Source organism: Solanum stenotomum, chromosome 2, assembly GCF_019186545.1.
Source record: "Solanum stenotomum isolate F172 chromosome 2, ASM1918654v1, whole genome shotgun sequence".
In the NCBI taxonomy this organism is placed as follows: domain Eukaryota; kingdom Viridiplantae; phylum Streptophyta; class Magnoliopsida; order Solanales; family Solanaceae; genus Solanum; species Solanum stenotomum.
Window position 1 is genome coordinate 2,542,565 of NC_064283.1, and position 17,022 is coordinate 2,559,586.

Here is a 17,022-nt window from a genome sequence, read left to right on the forward strand (position 1 = left end):
AGAAGGCTGCCCAACTCTAAAAGCAGCCAGTACTAAAGACAACTGGCAAAATATGTGATTTGTCAAAGAATCTATTTAAGGCAGATACTGTACAACTTTCTTAATAAATTAATATAATTAGTCAAAACGATAAAATTATTGTATGGTTTATAAATCATGAATTCAAATAGTGAAATCATCCACTAATGTTAGAATAAGTTGTTAATATTACACTATTTAATTGTGACTCTTCCAAAAAACACGAAATGAGACGATTCATGCATTAAATTATGTTTTTCTAAAAACGTCTAATAACTCGACAAGTAATATAATCAGGTTGGAGGATGGACATTAGAATCCAAGGTAAGAGTAGCACATTTGCTTGAATTAATTATTTATTTATCTTGATAAAAAAATTGTCAAATAAGTTTAAGTGTTAAACATATAATTGATTCAAGTTAGACTTAACTAACAGGACTAATTTCTAGCTCTTCCTAATTTTAGATAGGACCACTATTGATAGCTTCAAATAATATAGCTAGTCATAGTTTCAGGATTTATACAATACTACTATACTTCACATAGTTTCATAATTAGAGAATTTCAAAATTTATATGATGATTTTTTTCTTTTTAAATTGTAATATTTGATTGAAAAAAAGTGCCAACATCTGAAATTTGAGTGAAATATCTTATTTAGTACAAATATTTCAGATTTGATTGCCAAATTAAATACGACCTATATGGAAACAACCACCTAAATGTGCTTCCTATTGAATAAGGAAATCTATTTTAAAAAATCAAAATCCCCCACTAAATCCTCAAATTTAGCTAATCATTTAATAATTTTCCATTACAATTACGTAATTATGTAATTAGCGAGTCAACCAAATTAGGTGGAGAACATCACATACACTCCAAAATAAGCAGTCAGATATTTTGAATTTGATCCCTCGATATGAAATCATCTTTCATAAAAAATATTTTATTCTTAAATTAAAACTCTTTAACATGAATTTGAATTAATCAAATATCGAATCATGAATTTTTTTTTGTTGATTTATGCACATATTGTTTTTTTAGATCATCATTTAAATTTTACCCATATTTTAAAAATTGTGCAAACATAGCTCTTGTAATTGGCCAAATAGAAAGCCCCATTCGCCATTGGTACTTCAATAAAAACTTTTAAAATAAAAAAGCGTGAGAGAAGGCCCAAAATAGTCCCTCATCTTTGGGTTAAGACTCAAAGTCATCCTTGAATTTTCACATGGAACACTAATAGTCCCTCATGTTTGCAATATTGGTGCACTTTTGGTTCTCCCCTAAACTTTTGCCTATTTTTTAACATTAATTTTGTTCATAATTTTATGTAAGGAATGTCCCATCGTCTTTTTATATATTTAGTAGAAATATTAATTCTATGTGAGAGAAGGTGAGAAGAACACCTTGTTCTGTTCAGTATAAATATTACTACAGCTAAACTAAAAACATTTTAACATATGACATTGCAAGAAAAGAAAATTTTGTACTATTGTACGTGAAATCGTTGTGATGAACCTCTCGACTTTACCTACAATACGATTTTTACTAAACAAAATAAAGTGTTTTTATTCTCACAATCTCTCACATAGAGTTATTATTTCTACTAAATATATAAAATGACGATTAAACATTCCATACATAAAGTATGAATAAAATCAATGTTAAAAAATAGGCAAAATTTTGAAGGAAAACCAAAAGTGCACCAATATTGCAAACATGAAGGACTGTTAATGCTCCATGTGAAAACTCAAGGATGACTTTGAGTCTTAACCCAAAGATGAGGAATTATTTTGGGCCTTTTCTCAAAAAGCGTTACTTTAACCATAATTCTAATTACATTACACAAGTCCTGCTGCTGTACCTATTTACTCTCTGTCCCTAATTACTTGTCCATTTTTGAATTGACACACCTATTAAGAAATTAATAAATGACATAGTAATTTTATCATTTTACCTCTATTAATTATAAAGTGAATGAATTAAGAACTTTAATATTTTTAAGAAGTTCTACCTTTTTCAAAGTAATTAATTGAGGGTATAATAAGTAAAAAAAAATTGTCCTTTCTTGATTTGTCAAAATGAACAAGTAATTAGGGATAACTAAAAAAGGAATCGTGGACAAGTAATTAAGGACAGAGGGAGTATTGAGCAAAATCCAAATAAGTAAATATCAATGATGATGACTTTCTAAGTATATAGATTCAACATCAACAAGATGTCGTGACTGCTTAGGCTTGTTTACTTTTTTATTAGAATTGTAACTCAAATTCGAATTAATTTAATGAAGGAGACCGTAAAAGTCACTGAATAGATTAATTTTTTTTTAACTCTTGTAAATTAAAATATCGAAAGAGGACATTGCAATACCAAAACGAACTCAACTTCTTCTTAGGCTAGAGGACCAATGAAAAACACCCAAAACTATAATTTGCTTAAAAGAGAATCGTTTTCTAAATAATTATCCAATAAAAACAATTTCCCTTTTTTATAAAACAGAAAGAATATTACAACTATTCAATTCACATATACTCTGGTCCACAAAACACCACATACAAACCCAAATTGTATAAAATATTGTTACCACAACGGTGCCACTAACCACTGAGGCCCCTTCCGACGACTCACTCACTTCCTACATACAAAAATAAGACTTCAAATACTTAGATTTATTTTCCATAATAATAATCAAAGATCACCAAGATCCAAACTTTTTTGCATCTTGGGCTTAAATCTTGAAGACCCATTTTCATTTTTTTGTTGTTTAGTGTTTTGAGTAATCTTTACTTCATGTTATAGAAAAAGAAAGAAAAAAAAAGGGGATATTTTGTCTTGAAAAGTGAAGAGAAAATGGCGGGTCGTAGGGAGAAGTATGGTCAATCTATAAGAGGATCTCGAATTGCTGGAGCAATTGCGATCGGAGTTTTGTTGGGTTGTGTGTTTGCTTTCTTGTATCCTAATGGATTTTTCTCTCCCGATCCAAGGTCTCAAAGTCGCCCTGTTTCTAAATCTAATCTTCAGGTGAGTTTTCAGTCAATTTGGGTTACTTATATAATGGGATTGTGATAGAATTGTGTTATTTACTTGTATTGACCTCTGAATTTAAGGTGGTTACTAGACTAAGAGCAAAGGTGGTGGGGTTTAGGTCTGTGTACCTCTCCCCAGACTCCATTTCCGTGGTTACACTGGGTATATTGTTGTTGTTGTTGTTGTAGTAGACTAAGTAAGAGCGAAGATGTAGTAAGCTGTGCATACATCCTACCCTTCCAGACTCCACTTGTGTGATTATATTGGGTGTGTTGTTGCTGTACTAGACTAAGTAAGAGCGAAGACGGGGTAAGGTGTGCGTACATCGTATCTTCGCAGGCTCCAATTGGGGGATTACACTAGGTGTGTTGTTGTTGTTGTACTGAATAAGTAAGAGCAAAGGTATGGTAAGGTTTGTGTACGTATTACCCTTCCCAGACCTCACTTGTGGGATTACACTTGTTATGTTGGTATGTTGTTGTAGTATTGGACTAAGTAAGAGCAAGGTAGGGGTAAAGTCTGTGTACATCCTAGTCTCCTAGACGCCGCTTGTGGGACTATTATGGGTATATTTGTTGTTGTACTGGAGTAAGTAAGATAGTAAGAGCTTAGGGGAGTTTTGTTTTTCTTGAGGTTAATTAATGTAGTTGTTTCTTAGAGTTGTATTGTTACTCTGTCTTTGAATTGCATTGAGGTAGTGTATATGAAGTTATTAAGGTGTTGTTAGGAATTTAGTCAGCTGGTATCCTTTGTTAGATTGCATGTGTATATCTTCATTTATATACAAAAGGACAAATGTTAATTATGGTTGTCGTTTTTATGCTGGGACTGGATATAACGTGTGGACGTTGCTTGATAAGTGTTGAATTATTTTAATAGCTCCTTAATTAGAGATTCAATTTTATTCCTAGGTTGACTCGCCCAACTGTGAATCCACGGAGGGGGTAAACATGATGAAATCTGAAAATAGGAAGTTGTCTGAGAAGAATGCAGAGTTGCAAAAGCAGGTGAGAGAGCTAAATCAAAAGCTTCAGGCGGCTCAGCAGGGAAATGGTCGTACACAGGAGCAACTGGTGGTGTCGAGTCAACCTCAGAAAGCTGGGCCTTTTGGAACTGTCAAAAGTTTGAGAACTAACCCTCCTGTTATGCCTGATGAGTCAGTGAACCCAAGATTAGCAAAGCTCTTGGCAGAGATTGCAGTTGGCAAAGAGGTCATAGTTGCACTTGCTAATTCAAATGTGAAATCCATGTTGGAGGTTTGGTTCAATAGTATTAAAAAAGTGGGTATTCCCAATTATCTGGTCGTGGCTTTAGATGACACTATAGTGGAATTCTGCAAGGAAAATGACGTCCCAGTTTATAAAAGGGACCCCGATGAGAATGTTGATTTTATTGGAAAAAGTGGAGGCAACCACGCTGTCTCAGGGTTGAAGTTCCGAATTTTGAGGGAGTTTTTGCAGCTTGGTTACGGTGTCCTCCTTTCTGATGTCGATATTGTGTATTTGCAAAATCCTTTTGATCATTTATATCGTGATTCAGATGTTGAATCAATGTCAGATGGTCACAATAATATGACAGCTTATGGTTATAATGATGTTTTTGATGAACCATCAATGGGTTGGGCTCGATATGCACATACAATGAGGATATGGGTTTATAATTCTGGTTTCTTTTATATTCGGCCAACGATTCCTTCAATCGAGCTCTTAGACCGGGTTGCTGATCGGCTTACTACTCAACCAAATTCCTGGGACCAGGCAGTTTTCAATGAAGAGCTGGCTTTTCCATCACATCCTGGGTATATTGGCCTTTATGCTTCCAGGAGAACAATGGATATCTACCTGTTCATGAATAGCAAGGTCCTATTCAAGACTGTAAGAAAAGATGCTAATCTGAAGAAGTTGAAACCAGTTATAGTTCATGTAAACTATCACCCGGACAAATTTCCTAGAATGAAAGCAGTTGTTGAGTACTATGTCAATGGCAAGCAGGATGCTCTGGATGCATTCCCAGATGGTTCAGTATAGTAGCAGCTGCTGAAATGGACCTTCGATTGAGATCTAGGCCAGTGATATTCTATGTCTTGCTATTTGTCTTTTCATACAGGTAGGCTCAGTTGATTCCTCTTTTGGATCAATGTGTAATACCAACCTCTTTTTTTGAGAACTCAATGTGTAATACCAACTTCTTATCAACTACATTCAGAACATGTATCTCTTTCACCACAGTAGTAGTTTTATTCGAAAATTTTGCAGTATTTGTTCCTTTCTTATTTAGTGGCTTGCTAATATGTAGCTTTCATATTATATTATTTAGTTATCGTCCTCATTTAAAGCCATATAGCTATTATTTGATATTATTCTTTTTATGATGCATATATACATTTTAGATGACTATTATTTAGTTTAGGTATTTAGGCATCTTGACTTCTTTTAGCACTAGAGTTTGTGATGCAGCTTCAACCCTGTGTTGTGGTATCCTATGAAAAACTGGTATTGTCCCTTGCTGTTTGGCATGAGACTTCATGGATTTGTTTGAGCAATAGTTACAAATTACTTGGTCGACGTTTGTAAAGGTTATTTCCTGATTAGGTACTTCAAAGTAGAACTTATATATGAATGTGTGTGTATATATATATATATATATATATATAACAAAAGATTTTACTCAATTAGTGTGGTTTAGGGTGTTGCACCTGAATAAGTTTAGTGTTTGGTACTTAAATGCTGGTTGGCGTTGTTTATATCGCGTGTTATTGATTTACTATATTATGTATTACTATTATTTATACCACTCACATCATGATATTGCTAATCGATGATCATGATCTCTTAACATATGCATCTTAGGTTGGTAGATTCACATTTTCTGGACAGTGAAATATGAAGTATTGAGAGCATCATTTTCATTACAATATTAGAAAAAGGGTGATGCCCGATACAGATGCCAATATGAGGCCTGTTTTTGGAATACGTAATACATGTTTCTGAGTTAACATAAGAAGAAAATAGTTAAGAAGTAATTCTAGACTTTATAACTTAGTTGCTGTAACAGAATTGTCTTGGAGTGAAATAAGACTGGAAAAGTCAGAATGGATACTGTAGGAGTTCATTCATATAGCTAATCTGAGATTGATATATACACGGGTGATTCAGCAGTACTCTCTTCATGTGGAGTTTTAGGAGTGGTGCTGCCACTGTCATCACTACTATTGTCATCTCTTTCATCCTCTGTGCCCATGTCATCACCAGAATCATCAAGATCAGGAAGAGGACTACCAACAATAGCAGCATAAGCAGCAGCAAAAGAATCATGATGAGCAGCAGCAGCAGCATCGTTTTTTTCAGCTTCAGCATCATCATCGTCTTTTTCAGCTTCAGTGTCATCATCGTCTTTTTCAGCTTCAGCGTCATCATCGTCTTTTTCAGCATCATCATTGTCTTTTTCAGCTTCAAAGGGTTTAAAGATCAGCTGAAAACGAGATCCATCTTGGACCCCGTATTCACTAAGGGGTTTTTGATCATCATTCATTAAGAGATGATCGTCACCTATGTCGAGTAGCAGGAGGATGCGATTAGCTGGAACATTTTGTTGATTGTGTATTGCTATCTTCAAATCTAACACTGTTGCATTGTCACCTACTTGGATGTGAAAGATTGTCCCCATCATAATCTCGACTACCACCTGCATTTTTTCTCTTGTTTGTGTTTATTGCTTGTTTCTTTGTGTGTCCTAAGTGCTTGTTCTTGGGGAAATTTTCATGGATTATAAAGAAGGTTTTCACAGGAATTGCATTCTTGAGAGAGTCTTACTATTTGCATTGCCTGAAAAATAGCATTCTTGTGAGAACTCAACTCATGCAGGTTAAAGCAGGATCATTTCATCTTCTTCATGTTACACTATTGGATTGGTCAATATAGTTGGTTAACTTTGCATGAATGTTGACCAGAAATCATATCACAAATATCAAATGAGGTTATGTCAGGCAGTCATTTTGATGCAGTTGGCTGCAAAATTATGCAGTGGAAACTTAAATAAAAAATGTGACACTGTCGAGACATAATTGGGAAAATGTTGATATTAGGAGACAGTCAATAATCATAATTAAATCTTGTTATTTGGGCTTCATAAATCTTGCTTTAAATGAATGGTGGTTAATCTTTTCAATTGGCATCAAGAGCTCAGATAACTTTGGGTTACAAAAACAACCTTAGTCCTTACAGATTTAGCTGATGATAAATTTCCCATTTGTCACACAACGACAGAAAGCACTAGCCAAGCTGAACTGATTAGTGATGAAAACAATTCCCACAAAATGAGCAATAGGACTTCTTTTTCACAAGTATCGAAACGTGGCTTGACTAGGAGCTGCCAAAGTACGTTCAGCCAATCTAACTTGATAACTCAAAACTAAACAGTACAGAACCTATTAAATTATAGCGACAAAAGTTACTATATGTATCAAAACATCTCAAGAGTTCAAAGGCTATGACACTGGGTAGACGATATCTATTACAAAATGACTCTAAACTTTACAATAATGATGTATGTGAGCCGTTGGACACTTGGAGGTCATATTCAACCTGTAAAGATAGTTTCTTCCAAACAGAGATCCACTTCCATTTCACTGCAAATCACCTGCTGACAAATATCATGTTACCTATCACCAGGAAGTATATGAATCAGACACTGGATGACACTTTCGGTAGCCTAGATAGGCTACAATTTCAGTCCACTAAAGTAGATAGGAGTATCCGCTGAGAACATAATAGTTATCTTGAAGAACAGTTGCTGTGAGACAATCAACTAGAAAACTGCTTTCACTCTTAAAAAGATTATGTATATTTAACTAGAAATGCTGAAAGATGCATAATCTATGCAATGGGAACTATATTGCCTGAGCAATGGTATTCCTAACCATGAAGAGTAAAAACTAAGTCCTGAGATCATCACACTTTCTGCTGCATTTTCTCTTCCTTCTGCATCATTGTACTTCCTTATTTCCCTATTTGGATCTTCAAGAACCCAGAGACGGATTTAAGTGGCTAGTCAACCAAAATATAATGCTCCATTGATGAGAATTGATCAAGTATAATACGAGTAAATCTCCTGTGAATATCAACAAGATATTCCTGTCTTCATGAAATATTTTGGTGTTAGAGACGATTTTGAGCACAACATAACCCCGCCCAATCTTCATTCTATATCCATTAAAGTTTTAGGGTTGCCTGAATAACAAAAGTCAGTCCGGCTTCAGAAGAATTACCCAATTTAGACTCACCTTCCGGTTGTTGGTTAAACTGCACTGATAAGAGCAAGAAAAGATCCCATCACTCCTTTCACAGAGATGGGGCTGATAGACCTTCAAGTTTCATCATGCAATGGTACTTGGAAGGAGCAATAATTCCAGCCTTAGTACACAGATCAACAACAGCGGGAGCATGCCCATAATAGTTCCGCCCGTCATCCAGAAGTAATGGAGGATCCTGGGGTCGGCGGTACCATACTGTTTTTGAAGGAACCAAATGATCCACTTCTGCCTTCTTCCAAAAGTGACTTCCTCGCCAACTTTCAAACTTAAATACACCACAAAGACGAGCCTTATGTCCAGAAGGTCCTATATGAACTTCTGAGCAATGTTCACAGACCTTTGCTGGATATACTAACAATAGCCTCTGAACTCCAGATCTAAGTGCTTCCCATGCCTTCAAGGTTTCTCTTCCCAACAACATCAAATCATCGTCAGACAAAGAGTCAGCTTGAAAAGGAACACTTGAGGGCAAACTACTTCCACATACAATTTCTTCACTTGGAATAGCTCCTGCCTGCAAGCACAGTTCCACAACTGCTGGAATGCGATCATAATCAAATCTTTCTTGGTGATTGATTATATTCTGAAACATAGTTCGCAAATGAAATGCCTCTACTGGCACTAGAATATCATTCAAGCTTCCTCTAATCCACTCATGAGCCTGATTCTTAGCACGCCGCCGGTAACCATGACAAGTTTGTATCAAATGACCATTCTCACCAATATATACTTCTGGACAGTATCTACAACAAAATAACCCTTTGGAGGTTAGAAAAAAGTCTCGGCCAGGTACCACCTTTCTTTTACTACCATTGAAAGAAGAAAATATTGTGCCAAATGCAATTGTATCAGATGATGGCTTTTTATATCTAGAATTCGCACATAAAGATGCCAAAAAGAGCCAAATCAAATAAAAGCATTTACACAACAGATGATCCAACTGCTAAATAAATTCTCATTCTTGACCTTTTTAGAGCAATATTCAACAACAATGCCTCAATTTCCAAAGCTAATATTTTCAGATAAATATTATGAAGAAACAAGTCGGACATGTCAAGTTTTCCCTAGCTTCCACTAAAAAGAGATGTAATAAACATGGGCATGCCCCAGATTTAACCAAATCTTCAGTTGTAGACATCTCAACACTTTGCTAAGTGCCTTCACTTTTTCTTGTTGTATTGATTTAATCCCTTTTTTTTTCGCATTTATAATTCTTGCCATCTTGTTGTCTTGCGTTTACTCCACTCTCTTCGTGCTGCTTGCACTTACTCTTGTACTTATTTAAAGGCTGAAATTCCCCCTTTTTATTTATTAATGCCAAAGCCTGAAAATATTTGAAGTACCTCTTTGCTTCAACATCAATATATCAAATTCAAGCAAGTTACTTACCATACATCCCTACACATACTTTCACCATACAAACCTTATGATATCTTCTTTAAAAAATGAACTCTTCAAAAAAAAACATATCTAACTAGTAAAATTGATTGACAAAACAGCGCAAGATTACACTAAACAGGTCTCCAATGAACTAGAAATCAAATAGGGAACTTTATAGTAACAAAAGAAATCAAAGGACAAGAAACTACCGGAACAATACTACAACTACAAGTATGGGCGGATAGCAAGATAGTGCACTACTACCTACTAATCTTCTAGCCTAATCCTTGTCGTCCACTACCTCATGTCTAAGGTCATGTCCTCGATAAGCTGAAACTATGTCATGTTGTGTCTAAACACTCAAAAAGCTACAAAATGTTCAATGCATCTCATACATAATTGGCTATACCAAATTATTTCATTCAAAAGCAGACAAATTTTGTATGCCCATGAGCAGTGGCGGAGCCACATTAGAGTTAGGGGGTTCAGATAATTATATTATTTATATATGGTTAAAATATTTTTTTAGGTATATATAATAGAAGTCGAACCCCCTTCGACTACTTCGTGTGTCTATTTTTTCAGATTTTGAACCCCTTATTAAAAATTCTGGTTCCACCACTGCCCATGAGGACCCAAGACATCTCCAAAACCCAACCCATAGGCAAGCTTGCAATCAGTTACATTTTGACCAAAAATAAGAGCAGATAATGTTGTTATTAATGCTAATAAATACTAATTATTTATTTTGACCAAAATTAATAGCAGATATCATTCTTATTATTTTTGAGATACTAATAATATTATTCAACAGATTCTTCAATTATATACTTAATTCTTTTGACCAAAATTAATAGCAGGTATAATTCTTATTATTTTTGAGATACTAATAATATTTTTTCATTAAATTCTTAATGTATATGTTGCTATGTTTTCATATTGTATAAATACATGTATAACATTAAGCTTTTATCATAGGAAAAAATACCCATAAGCCTTGCTTCAAACTTGTGATGGCAAAGGGTATATTGATTTTCCTTGTTTTGGTTTGCTTGGTTTTTTGTAATTTCAGCCAAATGGTAAAATCTTTGGAGGTTGAAAAACAGAATCATTTGTATGATAAATCGGAATGTTCAACTGGTGAAGACTGTGTGGCCTATTGTAGAGATCATTTTCATTATGAAAGTTGTGGATGTGATATGAGCAAACATTGTTGTTGCATTGCTCAAGCACCACCTAATGCTTATGTATGATAATTCACTTTCAATGATTCTTATTTATGATAACAAGAATGCTTACATAACCTCTGATAATGAGTTTTTTCTTCTTCACTGTATTTCTTATCATATATGAGACGTATTTTTTATCATATTGATAAGAAAAAAGTTGTAATTGATAGTACTTTCCTTATAGTTTTTGAATATCAAAAATTTCATTTTAAAATATCGAATGAACATAATCTAGTTTAGCTTTGAAAATAAGTCAAATTTACTCTCCAAAATGCAACATGACAACTAAAAAGGATAGTATCAGAAAAGTACCTTCATGGAGTAATTTCTTAATCGCACAATTATGCATAAAAAGAACTACCCTTAGATCTAAATTCAATAAAGATAACAGCTTTAATACCAATCTCTTCCCAAAACATGTCAAACTTTTTTATCAAAAAAAAAAAGAGGAAAAGGGGACGGAATTACTTGCATGCCCAAGTTGGGAAACGTTGCATTAATGCGGAAACGCCATGGTAGAGTATTGTTCGAGCCTTAAAGACGCCTTCAGCAACAGGAACCATGGATTTTACTGGATAATCTTTCGCCCGATCCTCAATCCTTTTCAGAATCATTGGCCTTAGCTTCCTCAAATCTACTTTCGGTTTCGAACTGAAGAATCTATAATACTCCATCGTCACTTTGTAAATCATCTTCGTTTGCTGCCATAGCTGGCGATTTCTCAAAGCCATCGCAGCTCCGAGCTCAACATCGGAGAGAAGAAGAACGAGAGACTTAACTGACATACCTTAGCTTATGTGGGCTTGTATGAGGAAAGAGGCCCAACCGTGTATGATGGGCCTCTGAATTATGTGAGAGCCCAGCCTTTTGGATCTTTACCCGACCAAATTTATTGTTTACCTTCTTTTTTTTTCTTTTTTTCCTTTTTTAAGTATAAAGTACAAAAAATCTCATGTATTTGGGAGTTAATTGCCTCCTATTCCAAAAGTTTTCCTTATTACAAAAATTTCAGATTTTTCATTGCTCTCAGATATATTTTTTAGTTGTCCTGCACATTGCAAATAATACATTACTTAATGGGGAGGATGTATCAGAGAAGGGGTAGAGATATATCTGAGAGGGATAGGGATGTATCCGAGAGGGGTAAGGATGTATCCGAGAAGGGGTAGGGATATATCTGAGAGGGATAGGGATGTATCCGAGAGGGAGTTTTTGTAATTTTTTAACATGTTAGAGAATTTTAGAGATTGTGATATTTTAAATTGTGTGGATAATTATTTAGGTTAATTCTTTTCTAAAAATTATTTATATCACCAAATTCTCAAATTTAGCCAATCACTTACTCTGTTCGTTCATATTAATTGTCCATATTATTAAAATTAGTTGTCTAAATTATTTGTCAACTAATAAAATCAAAATACAGTAAAGTAGTTTTTTTCATTTAACTTCTAGAAATAATTATTTTTTGAAAGTGTAAACAAGTTTGAAAACTTTCAAATTTCTTAAGGGGAATAAATTAATAAAACTTATCTTTCTTATTGCACTGGATACCACTTACCAGTTACCAAATCAAATAACTTTACTCAAGTAATAATTTAATGAAGTTATCTAATACTACGGTTTAGCTAAACAATTTAATATGCAATGTTGCTAAAAAAACAAAAAAATTATTCCATATAAAATCATTTTTTAAGGGTTACTGACTTACTGTACCATTCCATGTTCGACCTTCTTTAGATTTCCAAAATGTGTATGTGTATTCTGCTATTATGAAATCATATATCACTATAAAACAATACTAACAAATATACAATATATTATTAGTACAAAATTAAATGTTTAGACACTGAAACTTTCACTATTTTATCTTAATTAAAATATATTTGGTGTGTAATTAATTAATAATAGTTGTTGATACGTTGTATTCTTTTTTTTTTTTTTTTAAAATAATAATAATAATAATAAAAATAAAAATAAAAAAAANATATATATATATATATATATATATATTTGTCTACATGCATAAGATGTTAATATGATATAATTAAGATATTTTTAAAAAAGTAGATATATGCGTATATATAAGTCGAAGTTGAACAAATAACATTACTAAAATATCACTATTTTCCCACTAAAATTTCTCATTGAAAAATGTTTTGTGGTTATTCCCAAAATCATTTTGATTAAAGCGATAAGAAAAATAGTACTCACTCTGTCCACTTTTATTTGTCATGTTGCGCTTTTCGAAAGTCAATTTGACTAATTTTTAAAGTTAAATAAGATTATATTAATTTGATATTTTAAATAAAAAATTTTGATATTCAAAAACTATACAAAAAAATACTATTAGTTGCAATTTTATGCATATCAATATGATGGAAAAATACATCATAAAATTTTCGTCAAAGTTTTTATAATTTGACTCAAAAAAAAGTTATGACAATTAAAAGTGGACGGAGATAGTAATATTTTTGCATGATTTTTTTTTTTTACTATTTTAGTAAAATTTAATATTCAAGATACATTTTTCCCATTGAAATGGTTTGACAGAAAAAAGTAAAAAGTCACATTATACGACATAATTTTTTTTACTAATCACAGTGGAAAAATCTTATTTCTAAAGGTATCTGATTATCATAACGACAAAATACTAAAACAATTCATATTTTCTGATTGTGCTTTGTTTTGGTTGCTTCTATCTAAATAAGTATTCGGCACGACAAACAGGACTTGGTGACTTCTTTTTATTCCTTTTTGTTACTATGGTTGACAATTGACCTTCACAATTTTAATTAATTTTCAAGCTTTTTTAATTTTAAATAATTTGAAATAATTGTTTTAAAAAGTCTAAAATACTTTCAAAATTATTTTCAAGACAATTTTGTTATTTTTCCCTATTAAATATATCTCTATATATTTATAGTATATAGTTTTATATATTTATTACTTTTAATAAAGATTTGATAAAATCGTTTTACCAAATATTGTGTTTTAATTACTTATGCATTTTTTATTTTCCTCGAAAAAACAATTAGACTACATGACTAGTATTTTTATTTCAAAATAATTAGAATTTTATGTTAAATGATTATTTTTTATTATCGATGTTAAGAAGCTTAGTAGTCGTTTGGTAAAGTGTATTAGAAAAAAATAATGCATATATTAACCTTGTGTATTACCAATACCTTGTTTGGTACTCTTTTTCTAATAAATGTATAATGCTTGCATTAGTTATAAAGTACATTCTATTTTGTGTTAAGGTGTGTATTGCTAATATCATGAATTTTTAGGTATTAACAATAAAATGATTTTAATGCATGCATTAACATGATTAAAGACTCAAATATCCGTTAAAAACTTTTTTTACATCTTTTCCACCATAATAGTAGAGGGTATATTTGTAAATAATTTTTTTTTATGCAATGAATGTTGTTTTAATGCATCAAACCAAATAATGCATAAAACTAAACTATGTATGTTTAATGCAACCATAATACGTGCATTGCTAATATAAGTATTAATAATACACTCTATTTAGCATTATTTTTATACACTCTACCAAACGACCCCTTGGATACATAATTTGTTTGTTCGAATCTTATCAAAAAAGAATTTGAACCTAAGGACCAGGTCCCTTACCCCTACATTTTTCAGCAGCTGTTCAGCTCCACTCAATTTTGTTCATTCCCTCTCCAGTTATCATCTAAAAAAAATTGTTTCCTTATTGCCACATCGACTTGAGTCTCATTTTCCTCAAATTCCATAACCTATAAATACCCCATTCTCCTCTCATTTCGTTCACGTTTTTGAAGCCCAAATAAGAGCTCCTCGCAAAGTTTTTGGAGATCTTGTTCTCGTTGTTTTGCGGTGACAGTCCTCTCGTCTTCCTAGGTCGCTCTCTGCTCCTCTTACTTTCCGCTTTTATTCTTTTTTGGCTTGTTGATTAGTTTAATCTTGTTAAATTGTTTTCGATTCTGCATAATAATTATTGTTATGTGCTTAGTTTATCTCTTATTTGTATTATCTTGTTAATCACTTTTTTGTTCACATTTGGTGAGAATCATGAACAAAGAAAACCACACCAAATCTATTACAATACTCGAAAGTCATCCTCAAGGAATGGGGATTGGAAACATGTATATGAAATTTATGTGAATTTAGGTGACATGAGAAGTTAAATAATAAGAAGTATAACAAATTTTAACTTAAGGACCAGGTCTCTAACCCCTACATTTTTCAGCAGCTCTTTAGCTCAAGTTTTGACTTGCAAATCTCATAAACACACCTCTCGGTAATGTTCTAATATACCCAACCCCATGCGCCACACTCTCTTTCTTTTTCTCAGAAAGACTACACAAAACCCCCATCCCACTTCTTCTTCTACCACGATGAACTCAGAAAAATCGTAACAACTCCAGAACCACTTCGCTCCTTCTGTCTTATCTAGAGCTATCAAAATGGGCTTGGCCCGCTAGGGCGGCCCAACCCAACCTTGAATTAAATGGGGTTGAGCTTAATTTTTTCTACCCATTTAGGAACGAGACTTTTTAGCCCACACTCATTTGGCCAGCTGGCCTCGTAGGCCCAATTCGCAAGCCTCAGAGGGCAGCCCGCGAGCTTTGAATTTTAAAAATATTTATTATATATATTTTAAGTAGTGTTTTACTTGTTAAGATTTTGTCAATAAATATTTTTAAAATATCAATATAAAATCAAGACTATATTTTTTACATATCTTTTACATTTTAGGGTCATTAGCCCACTAAATTTTCTTATTAGCCCAAGTCCATTACTCCATTATAACTATGAATCTTTGACCTCTTTTACTTTTATTTTTATGCCTAATTTTCCACTCTCCTTTATTGCCTTGTTTATGAAAATAGTGATCATGTAATATTTTTTTGCTCGGATGAATCTTATGAATGTTGTATTTTGGCTATTATATATTTGTTTTGTAAATATTCACTGAAATATGTGTAATTCATAAATGAATTTATGTATGTATTGATGTAAGTTCATCGGACCTCAACGTTCGTATCCTTTCTAAGAGGAAAATGTTGTTCGTTTTTTGGTTGAAGGGTCAACACGTCCCAACACGTGGCCCGATTAGGGTTGGGTTGGGATACTATTTTATAGGCCCTTTAATTAAAGTGAAAATTTCATATATGACATATATTAGACTAATATTTTCAAGTTATAGCAGTAGAATCAAACTTTCAAGTTGTAACATTAAAAATTTCAGGTTCTAACAGATTATTAAAAAAAAAGTTATTTTTAATAATTAAAAACATTTGATTTGAAAAAAAAAAAAAAAAAAAAAAAAAAAAAAAAAAACGTTTATGAAGGAAAAAATGAAAAAAAAGGAAATAGAGGTGTCAATTAAATTTGAATTAATTTAAGATAATTATTAATTAGCATGAATTAAGGAATTTCGAACTAATTAAGAATATTCAGTTTCCTTAATTCACTCTAATTTGTTAAAATTAATTCTAAAATATGATTTTATCCATTTTTCTTCCATGTTTCTCTCTCTTCGATTTTCTTCCATAAATTTTGTCACTAGCGACTAATTGAAGTTTTTTTTGTGATGGACAACTACATATCAATATTAATTAAACATGGCGGAAGATGGGATCCTTTAGGTTAGTATTTTTAATTGTTTACTATTTGTATTTGGATTTCAGTGAAATGAAAAAAAAAATGAAACTGTAAATCACATTTTGTGATTTTGTTTTTGTAAATCGTCACTATATTGAATGTGATATGTTTTTTTGTATAAACAATACGTTTTGTTCATAATACGTATTAGTTGTTGTGAAACTATAATATCAGTGATTTTCTTGGTAAGTTACTGTTTTTTGGTAGGGGTTTAATGTCACCATATTTTTTGTTTTTTAGTTATTTTTTATACTAGCAAAACAATTATTTCGTGAGAAGTTGCCGCAATATATGAAAGATTTGAGTATAAATGTATAACATATAAATATTTTTATCGTTGTAGATTGGGTACGTAGATTAAAATTATAATATCGATTACTGTTTTTTTTCCTGAAAA

The 17,022-nt window shown here is 32.4% G+C and overlaps 3 protein-coding genes across 3 annotated transcripts in view; 2 read left to right on the forward strand and 1 right to left on the reverse strand.

The window, feature by feature from the left end:
* LOC125854789 (zinc finger protein GAI-ASSOCIATED FACTOR 1-like) overlaps positions 1-17,022 on the forward strand; it is a 197,843-nt gene that overhangs the window by 20,121 nt on the left and 160,700 nt on the right. The gene's annotated exons all lie outside the window — the stretch shown is intronic.
* Positions 2,511-5,253, forward strand: LOC125854794 (arabinosyltransferase RRA3-like). The gene is made up of 2 exons (XM_049534376.1): positions 2,511-3,041; positions 3,959-5,253. Exons 1-2 carry the CDS (start codon positions 2,871-2,873, stop codon positions 5,072-5,074), a joined length of 1,287 nt encoding a protein of 428 aa, XP_049390333.1. The 5' UTR covers positions 2,511-2,870; the 3' UTR covers positions 5,075-5,253.
* On the reverse strand, positions 7,748-11,792 carry LOC125854801 (APO protein 4, mitochondrial). Its single transcript, XM_049534384.1, has 2 exons — positions 11,436-11,792; positions 7,748-9,101 (listed from the first exon to the last, which is right to left on the reverse strand). The coding sequence occupies exons 1-2, from the start codon at positions 11,750-11,752 to the stop codon at positions 8,387-8,389; spliced, it is 1,032 nt and encodes a 343-aa protein (XP_049390341.1). The 5' UTR covers positions 11,753-11,792; the 3' UTR covers positions 7,748-8,386.

What these genes read in the sequence shown, in the direction of transcription:
- LOC125854801 (XM_049534384.1), bottom strand. Translation starts at nt 11,752, where the DNA reads ATGTCAGTTAAGTCTCTCGTTCTTCTTCTCTCCGATGTTGAGCTCGGA. An exon ending in TTCCCAACTTGGGCATGCAA is followed by an intron (nt 9,102 to 11,435) that starts GTAATTCCGTCC and finishes ATTTTGTTGTAG; the next exon opens with ATACTGTCCAGAAGTATATA.
- LOC125854794 (XM_049534376.1), top strand. Translation starts at nt 2,871, where the DNA reads ATGGCGGGTCGTAGGGAGAAGTATGGTCAATCTATAAGAGGATCTCGA. An exon ending in TTTCTAAATCTAATCTTCAG is followed by an intron (nt 3,042 to 3,958) that starts GTGAGTTTTCAG and finishes TTTTATTCCTAG; the next exon opens with GTTGACTCGCCCAACTGTGA.